The following is a 24,062-nucleotide window of genomic DNA, read 5'->3' on the forward strand; positions in this document are numbered from 1 at the left end:
CACCACCCACCCAGGAGGAGTTCAGGAAGTCAGAGCCGGGACACAGACTCACTGGCAAGGTGGCCTGGGCGGGCTTGTAATGCCAGGGAGGGTGGCTTCTGCAGGCAGGAGGCAACACAACAGCTTCTATGTGGCATGTGCCTGCTCCACCCCCTCTGACGGGCTTGTAGTACTGAGCCAGGAAGGAGGGAGGACAGCTTTGGTGGGCAGGCAGGGGCCAGAGGAGTGGTCGTGATTCTCACCCAGGACTCAGAGCCTTGCACATCAAGGGGAAAGGGCACCCAATGGTGCCCCATAGGCCAGGTGGCGCCCTAGGAAGCCGCCTACCTGGCCTATTCCTACACATCGGCCATGCAGATAAGTTTTTCACACAGAGATATATACATATATAAATTACCATATGATTTAAGCAATCTAATAGTCACTTAGAAAATACATTCCACAATGACTTCCTTAACCTAAACAAAAAAAAACCCTGTCTTAAAGAGCCTCAATACCACCCCAACTTATATGTTTGCAATGACAAAGAAATTAGAATCTTTTAAAATAAAAAAGCACATTTATTCTACACCAAGTATATTCTGCAGAAGCTGTAGAGGAAACCACTGGAAACAGAGCACAGCTATAATTACAATTTTAAAATAAAATTTCCACTCTAAAATCAAATAAGCCTTGAAAAACAAACCATACATCAAAATCATAGTATGATCATTCCTGCGATGGCCAAAAAAGCCATACACCAAAAGAGGTAAGATTAAAGTGGTTGATTAAAGGGCACACATGCACATAAGAAACACTGAAGTAGGCCATGAAGAACAGAAAGAGTTCACTGTAACCCACTTACAATACAGATGCATGAGTGTTTTTAATGGAAATAAAATGAACATACAATTTTTGCATGGTAGGTCCAGTGTCCTGCAGCTGTCTATCTAGATGATTGTGATCTGTTATTACATCATGCCTGTCTTTTCTAGTAGTACTACAGAGAGTGATCCTCAGAAAATGTGCCTTTAATCTGTTTACATACAAGTGGCCTAAAAACAAGACATAGCCATCAAAAGACCACTGCAATACCTCAAGTTCTCTTTAGCTGCTGAGTGACATAGATCTGTTACTAATGTCCATGACAGAACTCACACTAATTGTATTGAAACTGATTTGATCTATTGTCTTTTTATCAAACTATGGGGTGGTGTTGCAGGTTGATGAGAAAACATGTATATTCCAAGGAGCCCATTAAGAAGCATGAAGGGTTTTTCCAGCTCCATACTAGCTCAATTCCTAGGCACATCCTTTTAAACTTTGTTATTAAGACACACAATCCAACATAACCAAAAATATCTGCATTAAGAAAACACCATGCTTTACCTATAGCTGAGAACTAGTTACTTTGCCTTGTTACTCTAGACAAGGGGAATTCTGTATAATCTTATAATCCCATCCTAAAGACATTACTTTCAGATTTAAATGAGGTTACTTTCTATTAACTATGTTAATTATGTATTCTTTGCCAGGTTTTAATATACTGGCATTAATATACTGGATTAATTAATATAATCCATTAATATAATGGATTAATATACTGTTTTCCCTTTTTTTGAGTTTTTCAAGAAGAGGAGAATGTCCTTCCTGAAGATGGTCAGTTAAAATAAACTAGTCTCTACATCACTTGAAAGCAACAAAGCACAAACACTACCTTTAAACATATACACACACTAGCATGACATCTGTTCAAAAGTTTCTACTTGTCCAGGCAATTCTAGTGTTAAGAGTAGTAGTTTTAAAGACTATCTATACAGTTTCAATTAAAATTAAAAACTAAATACAAAATATACAAAATATTTCATGAGGTAACATACCTTCTTTGTTCAGCCATTGTTTTCGTTGTCTATAGTGAAGAAGCTTGTTATGAACATAAGGCAACAGAAACTTGACGCACCAGCTTTCCACTCCAAGTTTGTTTTCTACCAAGACTATAGGGCTTCGGTTATATCTGGCTTCCGGGCAAGGAATTAATCCGATTTCATCACTTGAAAACAAAAAAAGGCAAGTGACGATATTACACAACTCTTTTATGTATTAATAACATTGCACATGTTAAACTTTCTACAGTTTTTCACTTGATCCATCCTGTCATTCTATATTTACTTAATCCTTTCCCCTCATCCAACTCAATAAATTTTGAGGGCTAGAATAACCATTCTGAATATCTTCTCTGATGCAATTAAGCCTGTAGCCCTATGTTTATTTGATAGTAAACTCTACTTAATGCAGCTGGACCAACTTTCACATTACTTTGTTGCTCTGATTGTTCAGGACACCCTTTTTATAAAGGAAACAGGGTCGCAGTTACTTTCTGAAATTTTAGATCATTTTCATTGGTTTGTTAGTTCTATATACCATAATGTTGTATTGTTTTTCTAATTTTGTAATCCAATTTTACACAGGGCTTTTTTTCAGCTGGAATGTCCAGGAACACAGTTCCGGCTGGCTCGGCATCAAGGAGTGTGGCTTAATATGCAAATGAGTTCCTGCTGGGCTTTTTCTACAAAAAAGCCCTGTGTGAAACAATGGTGATGTCAGGGGTGTGGCCTAATTGCAAATTAGTTCCTGCTTGGCTTTTTTTTTTTTTTTACAAACAAAGCTCTGACAATATGTATTATAATATTTTATTGTATGTATGATTTTAATGCACTGCTCTCATTTTATAGTCCCATTTTATTGCATTGTTGATCATATGCACACTGCTCTGATTGCACTGGCTTTAACTGTGTCATGCACCTTGAATCTCTTTGGGAAAGGCAGACTAGAAATGAAATAAACAACCAAATGTGAATAGGATTGGTCTGTGAATTGATGTAACCAATAAGTTTGCTAAAATGTTTCTGTTTAAAGTCCACCTGACTTAAGTGTTGGAAATGAACCAGTGGCATCTCTTAACCTAACGTCCAAATAAATATAACTGGTGTTTGCTACTTTCGCAAACAGTTATATTTACTTGGATGTTAAGGTACACTCAGGTTACTGAGATTCACATCCTGAAAAGTATTTCCCAGTTAACTGACACAATTTATCGTAAGCAATGTGTGCAGGGTTGGGCTGTAAATTATACAGAATGAGAACAGCCATTTAAGGAATCTTTTTTTCTCCAAGTACAATATACACTTGCCAGCTATAGGTTCATTATCTTTTATCATTGAAACATACCAATTTACATACAAGAATGGTCTTATGCTCATCATTTAGTTTGATCAAAGAGAGTAAAACATTTCATTTAGTGACTTGTGCAAAAAGAGCAAAACAAATTGAAACATGTCAGGACCAGAGCATACAAAACTGTTAGTGAATAAAAGAATTCCCAATTGCAGAATATTCTAACAATCTCCTCCAAAATACACAACTGGTCAGGAAAGGAACTGGTGGAGCTGAGGGATTTTTTTAGAATTTGGATGTCAAGAAACTGACTTTTATGACAGCCATTTGTCTTTAAATGTGTGTTTTTATGCAAATTGCTGAAGCCTATCAATTGTAAAATGATAACACCCCATGGTTAAGTGTTTTTTGGATTGTACCCATGAAATATAAGGTCGCTAATAACGTCACCTGTTAGCTGTTATTGGTATGTAATTCGAAGTGTTAGTCCTCAGCTGGAGAACTGCCAAATCAATTGGTTTTGACAGCTACCAATCTGGATCTATTGACAGTTGGTGATCCAGATCCTCCATGCTTGTAAGATCTTAATTAAGCAAGGAATGGGATTGCATAGCCAATTGGGAATGGACAGCTGTGCTACTTTAAGTGAAGCTCAGGTTCAAGTTCAGTATAAGCATTAAGCACTGAGGCTTGGAGACATCTTGAAGATTAAGACACCTTCAGGACTTCCACTTTGCTGATGATGATGCCTGTCAAGCTTCTCCTGCAACTTTGAGGCTGTAACCTGGCAGGAGCAATTGTTGGTGAGTTAGCTAGATGCGTTTTTTTTATAGTTCTTTGCTCCTCTGTACGCCCTTTCCCCCAAAATTCTGTTTTTATTTCTCTCATCTTTTGTAAATAAATTTTATTACATTTAAATTGGAGTGAGTTTCTGGACTGGACCCAGGTGTTTCAGTGACTATTTCACACTACCAAGGGCAGACCCACTCCCCCTTCCATCTCCCTAAAAGTGATATTGTGAGGGGGACTAGAGAGCGGCGGGCGGCACACCAGAGTGCTGTCGCACCGCTGCTTTCCCCCTGCACTACACTCTTTGGAGGCTTCCTTTAGTTTTTAAAAGGCGGCTGGCTGCTTTCAAAACACCACGCTCTTCGGAGAGCGCAGTGTTTTAAAGGCAGCCGGCCGCTTTTGGGTTGAAAGCGGCCAAGCAGCGCCTCCATGGAAAGGGGCCGCTCAGCCGCTTTCAACCCAAAAGTGAATGGCAGGGTATACATCCAACTCCTCCTCCAGAGCCAATTTGGTATAGTGGTTAAGTGTTCTGAATCTTATCCGGGAGAACTAGGTTTGATTTCCCACTCTTCCACCACCAACTCCTGGAGTGACATTGTGTTGGTCATAACTCTCTCAGAGCTGTTCTACTCAAGAGCAGCTCTTGAAAGATCTCTCTTAGGCCCGCCCCCCCACCTCACAGGGTGTCTGCTGAGTGGAGGGGAAGGGAAGAGAGATTGTAAGCCACTGTGAGACTCCTTCAGGTAGTGAAGGGCAGGGAATACATCCAATCTCTTATTCTTTTCTGCCTCCATGGGTCTGGCAGTTCACATCCAGCCCAATTATTTAGGAATCTGACTTCCCTGAAGGTGGAGTCTCAAACTGATGATTTGATATTTAGCTGTGACATTTTTGCAAACTTTTTGTGGATGAAGACTCACAACTTTGCCATGATCTGGCTGCCAGTTTGAGGGTTAGTTATATATTGGAGGCTCCATTGGTTCTCTCTGATCCTGTTTCAGACCGCTTCCACTTGCTCTCCTTACAAGATGCTGGCAAAACCCTGATGGCTGTGAAGCCTACAACCTGTTCCTTGGATCCCTGCTCCTCTTGGCTAGTGAAAGCCAGCCAAGAGGTGATAAGAGGCCTTTGAGGATTACGGTAATTAGTTTAGCTCTCAGGATTGCTCCCCTAGGCACTTGAAGGAGGTCACTGTAAGGCCTCTTAAGACACCATCCATCCATCTACACAAGTGTCCTGACAGATCATCAATGCCCAGCCCCAAACCCTGGACCTAGAAATCCAGAGTTTGGAAAATGCATTCCTTCCAATGACATCAATGCCCACTAAGAAGAGATTTTTAGAAATCTGACTCCTAAGTGGGTGAAAAGGGGTAAAATGTTTTCCCAATGGGGTAAAGCTTTGCTGTGTGACTGGCAGCCTGCTGCCTGTTTACAAATGCCCTTTGATTAGTTAGATGTGTTCTGTGTTCTGAGGTGGCAATCAGTTAATGGAGACTGCAGACACTCTTCTCTCTGATTGCTCAGCTGTGCAGCACTGTGTTCTGAGGTAAAAATCAGCCAATGGAGACTGCAGACCAATGAACAGGTATCCTGACTGACTCATCAATGCCCAAACCAAACCCCTCGACCTGTGTAACCATACTGCTATTGATGCTACCACTGCTGGGAAGGACATAGGGTTGCCAACTCCACATTAGAAAAGTCCTGGAGATTTGAGGGGTGGAAAGGAAAGGGTGGGGTTTGAGGAGGGGCAGGACCTCAGACAGGTACAATGTCATAGACTTCACCCTCCAAACCAGCCACTTCCTCCAGGGGAACTATTGTTGCCACTCTCCAGGTGAGGGCTGAAGATCACTCAGAATTACAACTGCTCTCCAGATGACAGAGATCAGCTCCCCTAGAGAAAATGGCTGCTTTGCAGGCAGGAGTCTGTTTCATTATACCCTGCTGAGGTTGCTTCCCTCCTGCTTTGGTCCACACTGTTAGTTCAGACCACTCACAGACTTTCAGCCTAACCTACCTCACAGGGTTGTTGTGCAGACCAAAAGGGAAGTCAGCTATAAACCAGAATAGGCATTTTTAATAACAGTCAGGCTGCAATCACACACACTAAATAATGCACTTTCAATCCACTTTCAATGCACTTTCAAACTGGATTTTACTGTGTGAACTGGCAAAATCCAGTTTGAAAGTGCATTGAAGGTGCATTATTGTGTGTGTGTGATCTCAGCCTACGTATGGCAATTGAGTTTCTAAATCTTCCAAAACCAAAACACCCTTCCTACCTAAAACAAACAAACAAATTTAAAGGTAGTTAAATGCCTTAGCAAAGTACGGGTTTGGGGCTAGTCTCTAGAAGATTAAATAATAATAATAATAAATTTATTTTTATATCCCGCCCTCCCCCGCCAAAGGCAGGCTCAGGGCGGCTAGTCCTAAGCCTGCCTTTGGCGGGGGAGGGCGGGATATAAAAAGAGATCTAGTCAAGTACCACTCAGTATCAAATGTACCATTCCCGGGAAAGATAATTGAGAGAGCAATGGATGAACAGCTTCAAGTTTTCCTGAATGAAAACTATGCACTTCACCCATTCTAATCTGGCTTCATACCTGGTTTGGGGTCCAAGATTGGACTTGTAACCTTGATGGATGACAATTAGATTGGTTCAGTGCTGTTTATCTTATTAGATCAGTCAGCAGCATTAGATACAGGTGACCATTTGGTTCTGGTCAGCTGCCTGGCCTCATAGGAGGTATATGGTACTGCATTAAACTGGTTTTCCTTTTCTATTCAGGGACACTCTCCTAGGGTAGCTGTCAGAGGACAGATCTCCTTGCGTACACTAGATCGTGGTGTTCCACAGGGATAACTCCTGTCCCCAATGTTGTATAATATATGTGTTTGTGCATGAGCACACACACCTTCTAGTGGATCGCATCAGGAGATATGGCGTTGGGTGCCGTCAATATGCTGACAACACCCAACTCTTTCTCCTGCTGGATAAGCAATCAGATGCAGCCATGTTAGTCTTGAGTCAGCATCTGGATGCAGCGGGTGATTGGTTGAGGGAGAGCTAGCTGGTATTGAATCCATCAAAGATGGAGGTCATGTGACTGGGGAAGGCCAGATCTTTGGCAGGACTGCAATTATGAGCTCCTCCATTAAGTCTGGTGAACTAGTGAAGAGCCTAAGGATGTGACTTGATTCCTCACTTCTGTTGGGACAAGCAGATATCCACTGTGGTGAGGTTTCTTTCTACGCTATGCCTGCCAACTGGTTCCCTATTTGGTTCATCCTGATCTTGCCAGTGATCCATGCCATGGTCACCTCCAGAACAGGCAACTGTGCTATGCAGGTCTGCCCTTGGGGATATTTCAGAAACTTTGGGCGATCCAGAATGCAGCTGCCAGTTTGTTGACTGGCTCATTTTGGTCTACCCATATACAACCAATCCTGAGGCTGCTACACTGGTTGCCAATTTGTTTCCGGATTAGGTTCAAGGTGCTGGTTACACCCTTTAAAGCCCTAAGTGGTCTGGTACGGGCATACTTGAAGGACTGTCTCTTCCAATATAACTCCCCAGCTGCTTGAACTCATCATTGAACAATTTTTACAGTGCCTGGTCCTCAGGAAGTCCATCTTGCTTCCACCAGGGTGAAGGCTTTTCCATCATAGCCCCGCCCTAGTGAAATGCTTTATCAGAGGAGACATATGCCCTGTGGGACCTGTCAAGATTCCACAGATGGAATTGCAAGATGGAATTGTTCCAGCAAGCCTTTGGATAATTGTTTTATTTTCAATGACCATTGGTCTGCCAGATGTTTTCTCTTTGAAATATTTCTAGGTACCGGGAGAAGGTCAAGATTGTAGCTGTTGTAATATGTTTTAATGATGAACCTTATGGTTCAGTTGTATTTCTTTTAATATGCTGCAAGCCACCCAAAGCACTACGTTGCAGGAGAGGGGTGGGACAGAAAACTAAAAAAATAAGTCCAACAACCAGCATGGTGCACCCATCTGATAAGGAACTCCCTTGTTTGCACTATTAAGGGAGTAGAACAAGGCAGAAGCCTTGGGCCACTCAGGGCTGCAGATGAAGGATAACTGTTAAGGGTACCAATAAATAAGTGTCTGAGTAGCAATTATTCGAACATGTAATGAAGAAATCATTTTTCAATTAGAATGTCAGGTGATATTAAACTTCACAGTACTTTATTAGCCACTAAATCACTTATACAACATTTTCACAATGCTTTATTGTAAACATACGACTCTTTGCCTATTACCATAACATCTATCCAGATCTGAATCTAAAATTCATATAGCAATAAAACAGCCAGAAAATCCATCTGAAATAAAAGATGGGAAGCATTTCAAAAATAACATGGCATCTCAATCACCTCCTGTCCTTCAAATCCTTCCTCAATTTTCTGCAAACCCCTTAGGTATTCTTCCTGACTGCAAATAAATTCAAACAAGTATAACCAGTATTAATTCATATTCTTTTCCTGTTTATCATTCCTCCACCTCCATTATGCCAAAATCTAGATAACTGCATTTTGCAAATTGGTTGCACTATATAAATGAAACATATAGGACTTGATTCCATCTACCATGAGGTTGTGGTGCTTACACGCAAATTGTTTTGTGACTTTTGTGAAGAGTTTGGAGCTTTACACAGGCACAAATGGCTCACCACATAAGAACTTAAGAGAAGCCATGTTGGATAAGGCCAATGGCCCATCCAGTCCAACACTCTGTGTGACACAGTGGCCAAAAAAATTACATACACACACAAACACACATACTGTGGCTAATAGCCACTGATGGACCTCTGCTCCATATTTTTATCTAACCCCATCTTGAAGCTGGCTATGCTTGTAGCCGCCACCACCTCCTGTGGCAGTGAATTCCACATGTTAATCACCCTTTGGGTGAAGAAGTACTTCCTTTTATCCGTTTTAACCCCACTGCTCAGCAATTTCATTGAATGCCCATGAGTTCTTGTATTGTGAGAAAGGGAGAAAAGTACTTCTTTCTCTACTTTCTCCATCCCATGCATAATCTTGTAAACCTCTATCATGTCACCCTGCAATAGATGTTTCTCCAAGCTAAAGAGCCCCAAGCATTTTAACCTTTCTTCATAAGGAAAGTGTTCCAACCCTTTAATCATTCTAGTTGCCCTTTTCTGGACTTTTTCCAATGCTATAATATCCTTTTTGAGGTGCGGTGACCAGAATTGCATTATGATACTGGCTGATTTGTTTGCAATTCCCTTCCTAGTAATTCCCAGCATGGCGTTGGCCTTTTTATTGCAATCGCACACTGTCTTAACATTTTCAGTGATTTATCTACCACAACCCCAAGATCTCTCTCTTGGTCAGTCTCTGCCAGTTCACACCCCATCAACTTGTATTTGTAGCTGGGATTCTTGGCTCCAATGTGCATTCCTTTGCACTTGGCCACACTGAACCTCATCTGCCACGTTGACACCCAATCACCCAGCCTCAACAGATCCCTTTGGAGTGCCTCACAATCCTCTCTGGTTCTCACCACCCTGAACAATTTAGTGTCATCTGCAAACTTGGCCACTTCACTGCTCACTCCCAACTCCAAATCATTTATGAACAAGTTAAAGAGCATGGGACCCAGTACTGAGCCCTGCGGCACCCCACTGCTTACCGTCTTCCACTGCAAAGACTGCCCATTTATACTCACTCTCTGCTTCCTGTTAGCCAGTTTTTGATCCACAAGAGAACCTGTCCTTTTACTCCATGACTCTCGAGCTTGCTAAGGAGCCTTTGATGAGGAACTTTATCAAAAGCTTTCTGGAAGTCTGGAAATTAAGGTAAACAACATGTATTGGGTCTCCTTTGTCTACGTTTGTTCACCCCCTCAAAGAAATGTAACAGATTAGTGAGGCAAGATCTTCCCTTACAGAATCCATGCTGAGTCTTCCTCAATAACTTGTATTCATCAGTGTGCCTACTCATTCTGCCCTTGATAATGGTTTCTACCAACTTTCCTGGTATTGAAGTCAGACTGACTGGCCTATAATTTCCCGGATCTCCTCTGAAACCCTTTTTAAAGATGGGGGTGACATTTGCTACCTTCCAGTCCTCAGGAACGGAGGCAGATTTCAATGAAAGATTACATATTTTTGTCAGAAGATCCACAAGTTCAACTTTGAGTTCTTTCAGAACTCTTGGATGTATGCCATCCGGACCCGGTGACTTATTAGTTTTTAATTCGTCTATCAGTTGTAGGACCTCCTCTCTTGTCACTTCAATCTGACTCAGATCTTTCAACACCCCTTCCAAAATAAGTGCTTCTGGAGCAAGCAAACACTTCTTATCTTCCACAGTAAAGATGGAGGCAAAAAATGCATCCAGCTTCTCAGACATTTCCCTATCCTTCTTCAGTAATCCTTTGACCCCTTGGTCATCCAAAGGCCCCACTGCCGCCCTGGCTGGTTTCCTGCTTCTAATATATTTGAAGAAATTTTTATTGTTGGTCTTTATGTTTTTTACAATATGCTCCTCATAGTCCCTTTTTGCCTGCCTGATCACAGTCTTGCATTTGATTTGCCACATCCTGTGTTCCCTTTTATTAATCTCACTTGGACTAGCTTTCCACCACTTAAAGGAGTCCTTCTTACCTTTTACAGCTTCCATTGCTTTGTTTGTTAACCATGCAGGCCTTTTCTTATACCTGTTTGTGCCTTTCCTAACTTGTGGTATATATTTTATCTGAGCTTCTAGGATTGTAGTTTTAAATAGCCTCCAAGCTTCCCCAAGGGTTTTGACTGTATTTACCTTTCCTTTCAGTTTCCTCTTCACATGCCTCCTCATCTCAGAGAATTTACCCCTTTTAAAGTTAAACGTGATTTTGCTTGTCTTTTGGGGCAACTCTCTATTTATACAAATGGTGAAATCAATAACGTTATGGTCATTGCTCCCAAGCAGTGTGATCACTTTTACATCTCTCACCAAGTCTTAGGCATTACTTAGGACCAAATCCAGGATCGCCCCACACCTGGTAGGTTCTGTGGCCATCTGCTCCATAGCACAGTCATTGAGAGCATCTAGAAACTCAATCTCTTTCTCTCGACCAGAACACATATTGACCCAATCAATCTGCGGGTAGTTAAAATCACCTATTACGACAGTTTTTACGTTTAGCCGCTATCTTTAATCCTTCCATCATATTATAATCGTCCTCTTTGTTTTGATTTGGCGGGCGATATACTCCCATAGTTAAATTTCCTTTTGAGCCCTCTATTTCAACCCAAATCATTTCTAGAAGGGAATCTAATTCTCTGACCTCAGTCTTACTGGACTGTATACCCTCTCTGACATACAAAACCACCCCACCTCCAACCCTTCCCTCCCTATCGTTCCGATATAACTTATATCCAGGAATCACCGTGTCCCACTGATTCTCCTCATTCCACCAAGTTTCTGAAATTCCCACAGTGTCTATGTTTTCTCCCAACACTAAACATTCCAACTCACCAATTTTACTTCGAACACTTCTAGCATTTGTATACAAACATCTAGAATTTCTGAAGCAAGCAAGGCCCGCAACCTTCCTCCTGCTGACTTGAGACTTTGGCAGACAGTCCATACTGTTTGTCACCATCTCAGTGGACAACTCTGATCCATTACCGGTAGAAAAGTAACAACTAACCCTTTATCTCTTTGAGATGAGACCTCCCGAACCAGAGACGTTTCATCTCCTGTCAGCTTTCCCCCAAGATTTAGTTTAAAAACTGCTCTGCCAACTTTTTGATTTTAAGCGCCAGCAGCCTGATTCCATCTGGGGACAAGTGGAGACCGTCTCTTTTGTACAGCTCCCTCTTTTTCCAGAAAGCATCCCAGTGCCTAACAAACTTAAACCCTTCCTCCTTACACCATCATCTCATCCATACATTGAGACTTCTAATTTGTGCCTGTCCCTCCAGCCCTGCAAGTAGAACAGGTAGCACTTCTGAGAAGGCTACCTTGGAGGTCCTGGCCTTAAGTCTCCCACCTAGCAGCCTAAATTTTTCCTCCTGGACCTCACAACTGCATTTCACCACATTGTTGGTGCCGACATGCACCACGACCACAGGCTCCTCCCCAGCACTGTCTATCAGCCTATCTACTACACGCGTAATGTCCGCTACCTTCGCACCAAGCAGGCAAGTCACCATATGGTCAGTATGCGGTTTTGCCACCCAGCTGTCTGCTTGCCTAAGGATCAAATACCAACTACCAAGACCCCCCCATCTCTCCCTGCCCAGGGATGGTTCCTTGGTGCGAAAGGATACCCGCTCACCAACTGAAGAAGAGGTCCCTTCTGAGGGCGCATTGCCCTTATCCTCAGCCTGGTGTCCTGTTCCCTCTCGACCCTCATGCTCCCTGGCAGCAACGGGGCTGCCACGTTCAGAGTGGAGCTCATCTAATACGTCCCCGACAGTCTTCTCCGAGTGCCTAAATGACTGTGTCTGCTTCTCCAGGTCAGTCACCTCAGCCTCAAGGGTACAAACGTTCCCTGAGGACCAGGAGCTCCTTGCATCGAGAACACACCCAAGACTTCTGTCCTGTGGACAGATAGTCATACATGTGACACTCAGTGCAAAACACTGGAAAGCCCCCACCCCCCTGCTGGCATTCTACCTTCAAATCCTGTTTGTTTATGTGGCTCCCCTTCTGGAGGGTCAACTTACTTTATTGGGAGCGCAAGGAAATTAGGGATCTGGTCCTTACACAGCCCCCAGGCTAAGAGCCGCAGGTCAAGAGCCCTTTACCTCTCTGGCAAGGCACAGCTTAATAATGCAAAGAGGGTGGGGAACACAGCCACTCCTAATCAATCAGCAACAATCACCTTCACCTTCAGCCCACTCAAACCAAACAGACAGCAGTTCCCCAGCAACCACAAACTCAGAATTTTCAGCAATCACACAAACTCAGAAATTCTCAGCAACTTCCCCAGCTGCTTAGCCAAACCTCACCCTTATATCACTTAGTCTCTGCTCTCTCTCAGAGCTCTCTGAAATGTGCCACATGGGAACAGCTATTTCAAGCAGCCTCCACGTGGAAGCCAGTTAATTTGTTCCAGCATTTGGGAGGCTCTAAATTTAATTTGCACCCAAGAATGTAATATTCTTCATGCTTGTAATCTGTGGATGACTTGAGAACAAAGCCAAAACAGAACAGATTGGGAATTCTTTTCTCTAAATTCACATTACAATGCAGAGATGCTAGAGTAGTAATTGTTACTTAACACTTGCTCCAGAGTATCACTAAGTAAACATTTAATTATCTTTAAAGGGTGGAGATTGAGAATCATGGTAAAAAAAAGATTTTTTTTTGTAAACAGCAGGGTGTAAGGTAAAATAGATCGAGGGGAAAAAATGAAACTAAGTGCCTACCAAGCAACTAAAGATGATGGCATCTTACTTAGACCCATAAAACAAATATATACCCCCAGTTTGAGCCTTGCTTATTCTCTTTTCATGGACAGATAATAATTTAAGTCAAATTATTAAGATGTCTACTACTTGCCTCTGCCCTAACATCCTTGTCCCCACTGAGACACATGGAAATTTTCTCTGCCTCCCAACCAGGCTTGGAATAGCAAGCAGATTTATCCAGTTCCATTCCCAATGGTATTATTCAGATCTGTTAATTCAAAAATTAAAGCAGCGCTGCAAAAGTGGTCTGCAGCACCACTGAGCAATTTAGAGCACATATCAAACTGTGGAAGAGTATTCAAGTTCTCATGCTTCATTCCTTCTTTCTCCAAATTAGAAAGACTTCTGGAGTGACCATCCCATTGATAATTTTTTAAAAAACAAACAAACACACACAAGAGTATCCACATTCCTACACAATCTACTTTGTGGGGGGACCTCATATCTGTGGTAAGGTGCACACTATATTTGACCAATTAAGTGGCTACTCAAAAATAGAACATAGTAAGCTGAGATGGTTTGCCCTACATTAGTCTGAAAAAACACAAATGAGCAAAATGTGTCAAAATATGAGCTTAATGTTTAATTTATGAAAGCTTCAGAAATAGGAATAAAAAAGTTACCTTTCCTTAAAAAGATTAAAGTGGTACTTGAAAGCAAGGGGAAAACACAGTAAAAGAGACAATGACATTAAATGTGAGAATATTGCTTAGAAGTTGCCTTCTTAAGGCAACCAACTTTATCACAGAGGTACACGTGCCAAGAACCTAAGATTTGTGGTGGATCCTTGTGGTGCCGTGACCTAGCAATGGTGATCCATGCTACGGTCACCTCGAGACTGGACTACTGCAACGCCCTCTACATGGGGCTGCCCTTGTGCCGAACTCGGCGGCTGCAGCTGGTGCAGAACGCGGCGGCTAGGCTGTTGCTGGGGCTCCCAAGATGGGAGCACATACAGCCGGGGCTGCGCGGGTTGCACTGGCTGCCAGTGGTATACCGAGTTCGCTACAAAGTGCTGGTTATTACCTTTAAAGCCCTATATGGCCGAGGACCTACCTACCTGAGGGACCGTCTCTCCCCACACGAGCCCCAGAGGGCACTGAGGTCATCTGGGAAAAACCAGTTGAATATCCCTGGGCCAAGGGAGGCCAGACTGAAGGCCACCCGGGATCGGGCCTTCTCTGTCACTGCTCCACTACTATGGAACCAACTTCCTGAGGAAGTGAGGGCCCTAAGATGTTTAGATCAATTTCGTAGGGCCTGTAAGACCCACCTTTTCAGGATGGCCTTCAACTAGTGACAGAATCAATGACAAAGCTAGGCATGCTGCTGGAAATGTTTTAATGTCCTATTCTTAGAAGTCTACCAAATCTAATGTTATAACGCCATGTTGTTATGTTATGTTAATTTTTTAATAATTTATAACTGTTTTAACCATGTTTTATAATGTAAAACCGATGTAGTGTTTATTTTATGTTGTGAGCCGCCCTGAGCCCGCTTCGGCGGGGAGGGCGGGATAGAAATAAAAAATTATTATTATTATTATTATTATTATTATTATTATTATTATTATTATTATTATTATTATTATATTATTATTATTATACATGCAGTGATAAAACACAGGTCTTTCTCTGTGCAAAGTGTGAAGCCATCGCTCATCTATCGAAAATAAACAGAGCAGAAGTTTCCTAAGTCCCATCAGCATCTTTCCCTGATGTACAAAGAGCATAGCTATGTCTGATCTCAACCACAAAAAAACTTTTTTGTAAATCTAATTTCTATCACTTCTTTATATTCTTTCTGGCTGGTTTCTGCCATCAGTGGAAAGCTCATCATGAGTTAAGAGAACTTTGTCTCTAAGATAAACACAGGAAATGGCTTCTGCAGCCTCTAAACAAGAACTGTTTTATCACCCTTCCTAATAGGAATATATATGGAATTTTTCTCACAACGCTTGTGCATCATTGCAAGATTCTAATTCTATTTAAATTACTCCCCACCAACTGCAGCTATATGCCTCATATTAAAGGTGGGATATATTTTTTATTTTATAAAAAAGTACACTGTAAGTGAAATATTACTAGTAATGTACTTCCAAGACAATATTTTAACACCCTAACAAAGATCACAATATCATTATGTCAAGAGAAAGCAATACACAATGCATATTCATTACTTTTAATTCACTGCACAGAATCTAGAAGTAATGGAAAACTGGTTTTTGCAGCTGTATTCCTTGTATAACAATATGGCAAGAAGAAAAAGAATGTGCCCTCAAATCACAACAGACTCATGGCCATCCCAGCCATGGGATGTTCAAGGCAAGAGATGAGCAGTGGTGGTTTGCCATTGCCTTCTTCTGTGTAGCAACCCTCTAAGGACCATGGCCAAGCCTGTTTAACTCCCAAGCCCTTACAAGTTCAGGCCAAACTAGATTATTCAGGTTAGAACTTCTTTATCATTGCTTTTGATGCCTACGCTTGATGAAAATCTTGCCTGAGAAGTCATTAAAAGCATAGCAGGAAAATATGAGAGTGTATTCAAGGTCTTCTCTGCCATGCTTATCACATGCTTTCCCAAGATCCAGTCCGGTAACGTTCAACAAACACATCTATCAGGGAGACTCCAGAAGGTGATAGTGTCAATGTACTTTTATGAAAGCGAGAATGGAATTCCCTGGTCTCACTTTATAGCAATGTGGTAAATTAAATGCTATTAAGCCAAACAGCAAAAGCTGTAAAGGCTTATAATTTATGATACTATCTAAGAGATGCATACAAATTAAAGTAAAACCATAGCTCTCAGGGCTGATTCACACAATACAGTTCACCCTATCATATTCTGTACAGTAAGCTCCATAACAGTCGCATACTGAATATTAACCTTTCTGATTTGAAAAAGGAAAACGGCTGGTTTTTGAACAATATACTTTACCTTAAAACTGCCTACTTACAGTATAGGGCAGTACAGTACATAAGCCCACTGATCACTACTTTAAGCAAGCTCCTAAGAAGATTGTTGTTGAAGACCTATTAGCTCTATTAATAATTTGCAGCATAGCCCAAGATAAATTATTACCAGCTGACAAAATGATCCACTCAGATCTTTTTTTGCCCTAATGCTTCTCTCCACCAACTTTTTGCATTGGAGCCAAAACCTACCATCACATCCAGATAATTAGACTCAGCAGTTAGTGGTTCACCCTGGTGCTGTGGTATCTGTTCTCAGATTTTCATGAAGCTTCTATGGAGGATTTTAGGGCAGTCCTTATTGTGCTCTTTGTCCTGGCATTAAACCCAAAGACTTAAATATTGCAGTTTGACAAAGAAAAAAAAATTACTAGCACATGCTTATTCTGTCTCTAACAATAAGAAAATAAAGCTTGAAAGGGAAACCTTCCTACACAGTTACAAAGGTTTTTAAAAAGCCTTTGTGGGTTTGAAGGGCACATCCTAAAAGCTAATGTGGTATATTCTGTCTTTGCTTCCTCAGTACATTGATTCCACTCCTTGTAATCTTATCAAATCATTATAAATGAAGGCAGACATCCTCCTCTGGGGAGTAAGCCCCGTTCTCAGTAAATCTAAATTTGCTTGCATGTTGTGTACAGGTTTTACTTTCTTTTTACAACTCGGTAGCATGGTCAGAGTTCCCCCTCCCCCCAGTAAAAAGTTACTCTCATGTTCAGACTGTGGAAAGAGGATGGCTGATGCTGTCAGACCCAGTAACTTTGCGGTGTCTAGACCGGAAAAAGTCAGATCCCGCCTCCTTGCTCTCCTCTGTTGCTCCTCTCCGCAAGGACAGGCGTCCGCACAAGATAGGAAAGATAAAACAGAGCCGGGGTGTTCATCTACCCCGCGTTCCCAACATTTAATCCCTGCCAATCTTGCTCGCTTCATCCACTCACATGTGGGGGTTCCTCTTGAAGGCATTGTTGATGTCCTTCACCACCCGCTGCACCAGCACCGCCACCTCCTCTGGGGACTCGGCCATCTTCGGTCCCCGCCTCCCCTGCTGCCGGCCGCCGCCTCTGCTGTTACTGTCGGCGGCACCGTCGCCTCACACAGGCAGGCCGGGGAAAGCAAAGCGCATCCGGGTCGGCGGCCCCGCAGGGCGGAGCTCGGAGAACCGACTAATCTAACAAGGAGGCACCGCCTTCATGTTTTGTCTGGCACAGCCCGGTCGAAACGGGGCGGGGGGAACAAAAGTTTCAGGTCACCCAGTACTGTTTGACTAAGGCAAGTGGCAACTTCTGCTTTGACATCTTCCCTTTCCCCCCCAGTCTCTACGCTTTCTCCACTAGCTTGCTTCGTTCGGTGCTCTCTCTCCTCTTTTGGGTCTCTATCCCTTCTTTTGGTAATGCTGCACAATGCAATCCTGAACAAAGCTATATCTTTCTTAAACCATTGTCTTCTTTGGATTTAGCAAGATGGAACCCAGTTTAGAATTCCACTGTTCTTATTTCCGTTTCAAGGATCTTTTGACGGTAGAAATGCAAAATGGAGAATCTGTCATTGAAGCTGCTAAGATGGGTAGCCGTGCTAGTCTTTCTGAGTAAGAGTCTAATAGCATCTTGTGGTGGGGTATGAGCTTTCGTGAGTCACTGCTCACTTCTTCAGATAATTTATATATGAAGAAGTAAACAGTGACTCATGAAAGCTCATACCCTATCACAAACTGTGTTAAGTCTTTAAGGTGCTACTGGATTCCTATTGATTCACAAGTAGGCTGAATTTACTGTAATGGGACTTTACTGTGTTAGGTTTTTCCTAGAATTTCCCTCAGAGAGGTATTCTGGAATTTTAATTTTCCTATTTTGGGGGGAGGGGGAGCTGGGCCAGTTTGGATCTGGGTGGCATGAGAGGGGAGGGGGCTTAATACTTCACCACACGTGCCATTTTCCTTACCTAAAATGGTGGCATTTGCTCCTTTGACGGCTGCATGTGTTCTGATGAGGTACACTTTAGCCTTGGGTTATCTACTTTTGTTTGTCCAAGTGCCAGAAACAATGCAGCGGGAAAAAGTTGCTGTGCTGGAAAACAGAAGTGGGAGTGGGAAGGATTGTATTTGGCCAGATATGTTTGGAACAAGTCAGGTGCCGGTAGCATTGCTGGACTGTGAGAGAATTGCTTTGGATCTGGTTGGTGATTGTGCAGATCTGGGAGGAGGTGAGTTGGCTAGCATAAATGATGTCTGTTGCTGGCCTCAGTACTGCTGCCAATGTTTAGTTGCTTGAGTAGAAATGCATCCCTGACTGCCAAGCAGAATAGTCTGATGCAAGGGTTCTCGATGTTTTTGTGCTTGTGGGCACCTTAGGAATTTTGAGGCAGGGCGGCAGGCACCGCTACAAAATGGCTGTCACAGGAGATATACATATACTCACAAAAGAGGGAAGAAGATGTGGAATAGAAGATGAAGAAGATATTGGATTTATATCCCACCCTCCACTCAGCGTCTCAGAGCGGCTCACAATCTCCTTTATCTTCCTCCCCCACAACAGACACCCTGTGAGGTGGGTGGGGCTGCCCTTTCAAGGACAACCTCTGCCAGAGCTATGGCTGACGCAAGACCATTCCAGCAGGTGCAAGTAGAGGAGTGGGGAATCAAACTCGGTTCTCCCAGATAAGAGTCCGCATACTTAACCACTACACCAAACTGGCTTTTAATATAAACTCATATACACAGCAGAAGCCCAAGGGGGACAACACACACACAAACAACTATGACCAATAGTGAAAATAAGGGTAAAAACATACATGGAGAAAAAGACCATGCCGGAAAGCCCCTATATTTGTATGAAGGTAGCTAGTTGCTGGTCCCTTCACAATGGCCATGTTAGTATGCTGCTGTCAGCATGCATGCCTTGGTCCAGTGTGCTGCTGTCAGCATGCCCCATTTTTTCCCTTTTCAGGCAGCACACTTCTGATGTTTCTAAATTACACACTTAAGAGAGTGTGTGATGTATGATCATCTCAGTATACATAATCACCATGTTGTCTCAAATGGTAATCAACTTTGCTATGCACAACCTGAAAATTAGATTTTCATGGTATGTGTTTACACATATTGAAGCTGTAAAACATATGTGTTCCACTTTTCAAACAGAGTGACAGTATGTGTACTGAGATGATCTGATATAACAAACTCCCTGGTGTGTGACAGGAGTCCTAGAAACATAATGCCTGAAAAAGGTTTCTCTGCTTTCCAAGTAGAGTAGTTGCCCCCCCTGAACATTTAGAGGAGTAAGAACCACACATTTTAGTGGAACTTTCAGCTGAGTTTCTGTTTTGAACACAAGTCCCATGATTTTACAACAGATTCCTACCATATATAGAACAAGAAACGCCATATGTTCACGCTGGATTCAGAAAAGGACAAGGTACAAGAGATCATATTGCAAATTTTTGTTTTTTGTGGAATATATGAGATAATTTCAAAAGAAGATCAACTTGTGTTTCATGGATTACAGCAAAGCTTTTGACTGTGGATCATGAAAAGCTATTGCTGGTTTTAAAAGAAATGGGTATGCCACAGAATCTGATTGTTTTGATGTGCAACCTGTTCTCTGAGCAAGGGGTTACTGTTAGGACAATATAGAGAAACAGAATGGTTTCCAATTGACAGAGGTACAAGAATGTATTTTATCTCCTGTCTCTTCAATCTGTATGCAGGATATATCGTAAAGGAAAACTGAATTAAATTTAGATGACGGCGGAGTGAAAATTGGTGGAAGGAACATTAGCAATCTGAGATATACAGGTGATACTACATTACTGGCAGAAAATAGTAAGGACTTGAAATGATTACTGCTGAAGTTTAAAGCAGGAGGTGCCAAAGCAGGATTATAGCTGAACATCAAGAAGACAAAAATAATGACTACTGAGGAGTTGTGCAATATTTAGGCTAACAGTGGAGAAACTGAAATTGTTAAGTGTTCTTTCCTTGGCTCAATCACCAACCAAAAGGGAGACTGCAACTAAGAAATCAGAAGGAATTTGAAACTAGGCAGGGCAGCCATGAAAGAACTAGAGAATATCCTTAAATGTAAGGATGTGTTGCTGACAACTGCAATCAAGATAATTCATATCGCAGTATTCCCCGTTAGTTCGCATGGGTGTGAAAGTTGAACAATGAGGAAAGTTGGTAGGAAGAAAGTTGATTCCTTTGAAATGTGGTGTTGGAGGAGAGTGTTACGGATGCCATGGACTGTGTATTCAAATGTGTTTTAGATCAAATCATGCCTGATTTCTCCCTAGAAGCTAAAATGACTATACTGAATATACTTTAGTCACATTATGAGAAGACAAAGGTCACTGAAAAAGACAGTAATGCTAGGGAAAGTTAAAGGCAGAAGGAAAAGATGAAGACCCAACATGAGATCGGGGCCAGCCCCAGACGGTCTGGAACCCTAGGCAAGGCTAACTTCTGGTCCCCCCCGCCCGCCTCCACACTGATAACATCACTGAGTCACATGGGCACACCCAGTTTGGCACCCCCAGAGGGCTGGTGTCCTAGGCAATCCTCGTGGCAGACCCTGCCCTGTATTAGATGGACTGTATTAGATGACTCTATCAAGGAAGCCACAGCCCTCAGTTTGCAAGACCTGAGCAAGGCTGTCAACAGTAGGGTGTTTCTTACCGCCAACTATTTTAAACAGAATTAACTCTTCAAATTCACAACATTGTCCAAAACAATGTGGCCATATTGAAGAATTTTTACATTGTTGGTGGTCTTGTCCTATCTTACGAAAATTTTGGTTCAAAGTGATATCAGATATTAACAAAATGCTCCAAGTACGTAAATATCCCATTTAAACCGGAAGCAATTCTACTAGAGCATTGGAATAAATCAAACAAAGAAATTCAGAGAAAATATACTATATCTGTTTCACTTTCTACAGCTGAAACGTCAATAGCTTATAAATGATCAAATAAACAAATTCTTGCTCCTTGGACTTGGTTTCAAAAAATATGGGATTATTTTATTTTGACTAAAATAACATTTTCCTTTTCAAATGTAATACGAATGCAATATGAGAAGAAAGTTATTGAACCATGATATCATTTAGTACATTATATGATAGAAAACAAAATCTTATCAAATAATCTTTTACGAAAAAATGATATATTTTTAATTAACATAAATGATCAATTTGAAGTAGTGTATATTACCTAATGGTATATTGCTTTGCATTTAGTGTTTGAGAGGACATTAATGGGGTTACCATAAATAAAATGAAAAACTGTAAAGATTCTTGAAAGATCCGTATGTTGTTGGGGGAGGGGGGTTGCCTTGCCAATTTTAAAATACATTTAAAAAAATAAAGTTGAGTTTATTTAAATTCTCAGTGGCAGTACTTAGTTTAAACAGAACTGTAGAGGCATCCCCCTACCCCCCTCAGGTTCTAAAGACAAATGCAAGGCTGCTGTCCTAGATAAGAAAACAACATGTAACAAGCCAAGAAGGACAGGGTCCATTTTAGCTGCACACCCAAACAGCGACTGTACAGATACACAGACATAGTGAATGATATTGCTTTCTCACTGTTGCATTGACATTCATTCTATAAGACAAAAACAAACATTTTTATTTGATTCAAACTGCACTTCGCATTGTAAACATTCTGAAATTCTAAATAAAGCAATATGGACCCACAATGTGTATTTTTAAGTATCATTGGAAGAAATATAGCAAAATGACACAATCACAAATGAACAAAAGCTACTACTTCTACAAAATCTTCTACAAAATATCTTCTACAAAATATACAGTATTATTTCTTGTTATTTAATTTCTGGACTTGTTAATCAGAAGAGAGTGCAATAAACACAACATAACAACCTATAAAACAGTGAATTACAAGGCAGAAAAGAATGCAGTAGAGATGTTGAAATACATAGAATAAGCAATGCAGGAATAAAAGCAAACTGCTTAAAATTTTCACAGACATTAAAACTAGAATTCGAATCACTTTATAAAAGTGACCTCCTAAGCAATTCTAATGCATGTGAGCCTGTTAAAAAATCATACAACAGAGACCGTGACAATGCTTACAAGTAAACTTATGGGGAAAAAACATATTTTTAGCGCAGAAACATACCGAATTCAGTATCAGAAACTCAAAAGAGTTGGTTTTTATACACCACTTTTCTCTGCTCTAAGGAGTCTCAAAGAGGCTTAGTCACCTTCCCTTCCTCTCACCACAACAGCCACCTTGTGCAGCAGGTGGGCTGAGAGAGTTCTGAGAAAACCATGCCTGGCTCAAGGTCACCCAGGTTTCATGCAAAGACGGGAATCAAATCCAGTTCTCCAGATCAGAATTCACTGCTCTTAACCCAACGGACATGGCTAAAGACAAAAATACTCCCATGTCGTCCATTTATTTTTCTCTAAAGTTCCAAAATCACCTTCCAGCATTTGAGGATACCAAAATCACCTTCCAGCATTTGAGCCACCATAGCTAAATACAGAAATATTCCCATCCACTCCATTTCTTTTGAGCTACAACTGCAAGTCCCAGGATACCAAAATCATTTTAATTTCTAGTATGTTGTCTGTTTTGATGATCCACAGGTTGAAATTAGGAGCTTTAGGCAGAACTTCCAAAGATCCCAAGAAAAAAAAAATAAGGTAGTGGAGGGATGCTGCTGTGTGGCAAGTAAATGTTCCAAGGAAAGAAAGTGGAGTTGTAGCCTCTGTGCAAGTGGAGAAGTTGAGACTGCACAGTTTAAGCCAAAAGAGCTTCATGATGCTACTTCGCAGCTGGCAAGGGGGAGGGAGGGGCATGAGTCCCACTGCCTCCTGTAGTTTATGCCCCTGTATCATAAGATTTACCTCTGAATAAAAGTGGGTAGATTTAAGGGAGCAAAGCTACAATCCCATTCACTTGGAAATAAACCCAACTCTGAAGGATCTACTTTAGTGCAAATACGCATAAGATTGGGGTTTCATATGCTAGTGGTATTGCTGAATGGCGTTTTAACACTGAATGAAGGGGTTTGTAAGGGTATACTTCTAAGGATAGTGAAAATTTATTTCAAATTCAGATGTACCTGGCTTTAGATACAGTGCTTCTCAGCCTTTCAGCCAAGATCAGACATAGCTGAATATTCAGAATGTTAACTTATAAGACATGTTAAAACATTTTTAAAATCTCTATGTTAAAAGGGATTTTATTCAATATTTTAAAAATCAGCAATTTATTGATGAATGCCCTCTAAAAACTTTTATTCGCTTTTGAATTATATAACATCAACAAAACCGGTTAAAATACGCAAATACAAGAACCTCCTACAGAACCACTCCTTTGTACAAGATCTAATTTGGACCAGGGCTGGTAGATCTGCCTTTCTATAATAATAAATAAACAGTATCAACATATTAGGAGTATACAGCTGCACATCGGAAGCGCTCAGGACAATCTTTTAGGCAGTTCCCACCTTCCAAATCTCTTGTTTTGGAAATTAAACTGAATATAATTGTCTACGTGAGCGGATTTAACACGCACACGAAAGGGCAGGGCGAAGATTAACGCTTCCCAAACGAATACACCAACGAAACTCTTATGGAGACGCTTTATTAAAAGCTTGGTGTCCCCGCTTGCCGCTCCAATTTGAGAAAGGCGTCCTTCAACCCATGAGCTTATTGTTGCATCTTGG

The 24,062-nt window shown here is 41.5% G+C and overlaps 1 protein-coding gene across 1 annotated transcript in view; it reads right to left on the reverse strand.

The window, feature by feature from the left end:
- PTAR1 (protein prenyltransferase alpha subunit repeat containing 1) overlaps nt 1-17,506 on the reverse strand; it is a 59,112-nt gene extending 41,606 nt beyond the window's left edge. The window contains exons 1-2 of the mRNA XM_060237443.1: nt 17,312-17,506; nt 1,860-2,029 (exon numbers count right to left, since the gene is read on the reverse strand). Coding sequence (XP_060093426.1) covers nt 1,860-2,029; nt 17,312-17,397 — 256 coding nt within the window. The 5' untranslated portion in view covers nt 17,398-17,506. The remainder of the gene's footprint in view (nt 1-1,859; nt 2,030-17,311) is intronic.
- Between the last annotated feature and the right edge of the window lie 6,556 nt (nt 17,507-24,062).

The sequence above is a fragment of the Heteronotia binoei genome, chromosome 4 (assembly GCF_032191835.1).
Source record: "Heteronotia binoei isolate CCM8104 ecotype False Entrance Well chromosome 4, APGP_CSIRO_Hbin_v1, whole genome shotgun sequence".
Lineage (NCBI taxonomy): Eukaryota > Metazoa > Chordata > Lepidosauria > Squamata > Gekkonidae > Heteronotia > Heteronotia binoei.